The sequence below is a fragment of the Camelina sativa genome, chromosome 3 (assembly GCF_000633955.1).
Source record: "Camelina sativa cultivar DH55 chromosome 3, Cs, whole genome shotgun sequence".
Classification (NCBI taxonomy): domain Eukaryota; kingdom Viridiplantae; phylum Streptophyta; class Magnoliopsida; order Brassicales; family Brassicaceae; genus Camelina; species Camelina sativa.
Genome location: NC_025687.1, coordinates 1,488,034 through 1,492,581, shown reverse-complemented (window position 1 = coordinate 1,492,581; position 4,548 = coordinate 1,488,034). Strand labels below are relative to the sequence as shown.

At 38.6% G+C, this 4,548-nt stretch overlaps 2 protein-coding genes across 5 annotated transcripts in view; one reads left to right on the top strand and one right to left on the bottom strand.

Moving 5' to 3' along the window:
- LOC104761706 overlaps nucleotides 1–2,366 on the top strand; it is a 7,102-nt gene extending 4,736 nt beyond the window's left edge. For 2 of the 4 annotated variants that reach the window (XM_010484828.1, XM_010484836.1), the window contains 4 exons: nucleotides 1,206–1,319; nucleotides 1,486–1,599; nucleotides 1,691–1,780; nucleotides 1,897–2,366. In XM_010484828.1, coding sequence (XP_010483130.1) covers nucleotides 1,206–1,319; nucleotides 1,486–1,599; nucleotides 1,691–1,780; nucleotides 1,897–1,923 — 345 coding nt within the window. In that variant the 3' untranslated portion in view covers nucleotides 1,924–2,366. Of the gene's footprint in view, nucleotides 1–4; nucleotides 540–638; nucleotides 840–938; nucleotides 1,000–1,205; nucleotides 1,320–1,485; nucleotides 1,600–1,690; nucleotides 1,781–1,896 lie in introns of all 4 variants that reach the window. The other 2 variants (XM_019243252.1, XM_010484820.1) reach the window with 2 other exon arrangements.
- On the bottom strand, nucleotides 2,518–4,474 carry LOC104761697 (tetratricopeptide repeat protein 4 homolog). Its single transcript, XM_010484812.2, has 7 exons — nucleotides 4,219–4,474; nucleotides 3,933–4,124; nucleotides 3,644–3,844; nucleotides 3,463–3,543; nucleotides 3,042–3,165; nucleotides 2,863–2,955; nucleotides 2,518–2,750 (listed from the first exon to the last, which is right to left on the bottom strand). The coding sequence occupies exons 1-7, from the start codon at nucleotides 4,243–4,245 to the stop codon at nucleotides 2,677–2,679; spliced, it is 792 nt and encodes a 263-aa protein (XP_010483114.1). The 5' UTR covers nucleotides 4,246–4,474; the 3' UTR covers nucleotides 2,518–2,676.

Genomic DNA, 4,548 nt, shown 5'->3' with positions numbered 1-4,548 from the left:
CCAGATTTACTCGAGTTTGGACAACTTCAGCAGTTGTTTCACTTTAGAGACAGAGGTTCCTGGGAGTTACCTTTTCTACAAGGGTGGTTGATGGCTCAAAGCCAAGCTGGTGCTAATCCAGTGGTACTTCCTAGTGGTAGTAATGGTCATGTCAACTCAACTCCTTTTACGGGTTCGTCTTCAACATCTCAATCATCCACAGCCAGTCTAGAGGCTGCAGTAGCGTCATTAGAAATTCCTGGTGGTGTTAACTTATATGGGGTTTCTGCAAGAGGTGATTCTCGGGACCGACTTATACAGTCCCGCTTCGCAGGATCTGGTTTAGCAGAAGGTCTTTCCTCTCGTAACACTCAGCATGAAGGAACTGATGCTCAGCCTGTGGTTAACAGAATCCCGTCTGAACTGGCTACTTCAATTGCTGCTGCAGAGTTGCCGTGTACTGTCAAACTGAGAGTGTGGTCACATGACATTAAAGACCCATGTGCAATACTGAAGTCTGACAAATGTCGAATAACTATACATCATGCTGTCCTTTGCAGGTAATTTATCTCCTTAATATTGTTGTGCTACAACTAGATGATCGTGATGCTATATTTCTCTTTTTGATGGAGATACATGATGTGTGGTTATCTTTGCAGTGAGATGGGAGCCCATTTTTCACCATGTGGGAGATATTTAGCAGCGTGTGTCGCATGTGTTATTCCTCATGCTGAGACAGATCCTGGTTTGCAGACGCTGGTCCAACAAGATTCGGGGCTTGCGACTTCCCCTACTCGACATCCAGTCACAGCACATCAAGTCATGTATGAACTTCGTGTGTATTCTCTCGAAAAGGAATCGTAAGTGCTACTTTCAATTTGATTTTTGGTCTTAATTATTACTTTTTTCAGATTTTTACACTGAAAACTTAAGAGAAAGTATCTTATGCATGTGTACAGATTTGGTTCAGTACTTGTGTCACGAGCAATCAGGGCGGCACATTGCTTGACCTCTATCCAGGTTAGCCACTTTTTAGGGAATTATTGGGTTGGGTATATTTGTTAGACAGAAGACTGTGACAACTTTTTGTGGATATAACATTGTTCAAGGTTGTTTAAGTACGTCATAACTGCAAAGGTCATTGAGATTATCATCACTGATATAGTTGTTCACTAATTTGTATTATTGTGATGAAATACCTTATGATTAAAAAATTTTCCGTGCAGTTCTCACCAACCTCCGAGTACATATTGCTTGCATATGGTCGGCGTCATGGTTCTCTTTTGAAGAGCATTGTGAGTGATGGAGAAACAACATCACATTTTTTCACAGTGTTGGAGGTAATGTCTATGCTTCAGTAGTTGCGAATCTCTAGGCCAACAGAAAAGAATAGCAGACCCCATTTTTTCTTTTTTTTTTTGGCAATTAGCAGACCCCATTTTATATCTTACACTTTGATATTATACAAAGATTTTTTTTTTTTTTTTTCGTTTTCTATTCCATCAGATTTACAGAGTATCAGATATGGAACTGGTGAGAGTACTTCCAAGCTCAGAGGATGAAGTTAATGTTGCCTGCTTTCATCCTTCTCCTGGGGGAGGTCTTGTCTATGGAACAAAGGTAAATAATCTAGAAATATAATCATAATGTGAAACTCTTCTTGGCGATACAAGTTTTACTTATACTGATATTTGCTCAATATTTATCTCAGGAGGGAAAACTAAGGATCTTCCGGTACAACACAGCTGCTGTATCCAACCTCACTGCACCTAACAGCTCTCCTGATGAGAATCTGTCCGAGGTAGAATTATTGAGAAGGTTGATTTTGGAACAATTTAAAAGAAAATGAATGAAGGCAATTTTGAACTAACATATGATATATTCCTATTTCCATCCTTGGAAAATTATGAACCACAGGTGCAGACATATGCATTAGAATGCTAGACGGAGCAGAATTTTGGGTCTCAACCATCAATACACACTCTTATAGAAAGATCTTGCATCGCAGGATTATTTATATTCCTCTGTTTCTTTTCCGGTAAACCCCAATTCTGCTTGCTTGCTGTCCTACCAGCTGTGCGATTCGAAACCTGTGAAGCCTTTTCTATGCACAGACAAGATGGTGGTCTCTTCTTCCTTTATTTCTTATATACTGTGGTTGGTCGCATGTTAGGATGGCCTCTCTCCAATTTGCGACCCTTTTTTTCTTTGAAAAAACCAAAAAAAAAAAAATGAAGCAGGTTTCTGAGTCTGTTGTTTAAAAGACTGCAGAAAAATGTAAAAAAAAAAAAAAAAAAAAAGAAGATTTTTTTTGTTTGTTGTTGTAGCTTTGTAACTAAAGTTTGTAACCACGGTTTTTCTCTGTAAGATTTCTTTTTCACCTTGTTTTTCTTCTTTTACCTAGAATAATCCTCATCAAGACATGATCTGATGCTGTCACCTTGGCCGAGCCTATCAGTTCGTTGAGAATTGAGAACAGTTTGGGTCATGAATAGTAACACTTTCTGAATCTGTTATCTATTTTAAAAAACCAAAAGATTATGACAATCAATCAAATAAGCCGCAAAATATGTTTTTTCACCACTTTTACACGCACAAGTTTGAATTTTTCCTCAGTATAACATAAAAAAATATCCAAACTGTATTTTGATTTTGATGCAAAATCCTAATGCTAATCTCTCTTTATAACTCAATTCTTCAACTTGGTGGACTCCATTTGCCAGCGGTGAAGTCCTTGTAAAATTTGGACCTCTTTGATACAATGTAGAAGACTGTAACCAACGGAACCCCAAAAAGCAAGAAGAGAGAGGGAAATCAATAAACACAAACGAAGCCGATAGCAACTGTTAAGAAACAGACATCAATATGAGAATACAAACAAACCTGGAATCTCGGGGATGACAAAGTTAGGTTCTTTCAACACGTCATGCAATGTTCTTCTCTCGTTTACTTTAACCATACCCAACGAACCTTTCACTTTTTCCCCAATGCAAGGAAAATATGTTATATAGCAGAATTGACAATAAAAAGTGCATATATTATCTTAAGTTCAGGAATCTTACGGTAGGAGGGTGTTTTGTTTACACTTGTGCCCTCTTCTCCGGTAGTTTCAGCTTGAGAACCTTTTGTACCTTCTAGAAGATACTGGAGAACTCTACTCTTGGGCAATGGAGATCCTGAACTCGCCTAGAGAAGTGAAAGTCCCTAATGTTACTACAAGTACTTCATATAACACACTTTCGTCTATATAGTGTATCACTTTCTAATGGAGATTTTCAAATAAATCATCAACACAAAAAGTAGACTCTTGGAAATTGCAGTTAAAAAAAAGGAAGCCATATGTAAGAATTTGAGATGTGGACAAAACACAGAATAGATAAGCTGAAACACTTTAATTGGAAATACTATAGCTGCATGGAGCAGTAAAATCTAAAACAAGAGTTTGGTATACAGGAATGATTTGTGGGTGGAGTAATTGATTACCTCGTAATAAAGCTCAATAACATCACGTGAGTAGTCATTGTTTTTATCCCATGGCAGCGGCGGGCTGTCCTCTGAAAACATGTTTAGAGTGCTAAGGAGGGACAGAAAATGCATTGAGCAGAGAGGTTATCTAAATGAGATGCAAAAATAAGAAACGAAAGGAAACTGGGAAAAAGGATATCATATCAAGATGAGTTGCAAACATGTCAGTTTCACAGAAGTCCTCGACAAAGTCACTTGTCATGGCCTCTGCGTAAAGAAGCAGAACAGGCCAATGAAGAATGTTGTTTTTATCTAACATTGGCTGCTTCAAACCCGTGAGTTCTCGGTACATTGCTTTGCCAATCTTCACGCCTCTGTTCTCGATCGCAGAGAGACAAGCCTGCCGCAAAACCAATAGAAAACTGAATCAAATAAATGCCTAAGTGTTACATTGCTTATTAAGCTCTTGATTTTCAAGTAAAACAAACCTTGGCTTCAAACACAGCCCTTGAGACTTCAGCCTCATGTTGTTCTTTCTCATGCTTTTTTGAAATCACCAGTTTTAGAAGCTTCTTCAGGTCCTCGTTACTCGGGTCATTCTTGATTCCCTTTTCACAATAAGATTTTGCTTCGTTCAGCAAATCCAGTGACATTGATGCCTTTGCAGCTCGATAAACCGCCTTTGCAAACCACCAAAACCAGTCAGGGAAACGCCCAAAACGCTACAACGAAATAAAAAAATAATTGTTTATTAAAAGAAAAAAAAGTAGCTACCTTAACGTTTTCGGGAGATAACCTCATTGATTCCTCAGCATCGGTGAGTGCACGCCGATAGTTTCCTAATAGTAGATTAACATGAGCTCGATTCGAGAACAAAATTGAGGTCTCCGAGTCACTTAGAACTCTCTGATTAATGGCTTTCGTGTAACAATCAATCGCCTCAGAGTAATGTTTTTTCCCTTTCCTCACACATTCATTGCCTTGTTCCTGTGTTTGAACAAAGCACGAGAGAGTGGAGGCAACACTGTCAAAGAGTAATTATTGAGAAGAAGCATCGAATTAGGAGATTCAGAGCAAAATAGAAGGGGAGAGAGAGAGAGAGAG

What these genes read in the sequence shown, in the direction of transcription:
- LOC104761697 (XM_010484812.2), bottom strand. Translation starts at nt 4,245, where the DNA reads ATGAGGTTATCTCCCGAAAACGTTAAG. An exon ending in TTATTGAGCTTTATTACGAG is followed by an intron (nt 3,166 to 3,462) that starts GTAATCAATTAC and finishes TCACTTCTCTAG; the next exon opens with GCGAGTTCAGGATCTCCATT. An exon ending in AAACAAAACACCCTCCTACC is followed by an intron (nt 2,956 to 3,041) that starts GTAAGATTCCTG and finishes TTGGGGAAAAAG; the next exon opens with TGAAAGGTTCGTTGGGTATG.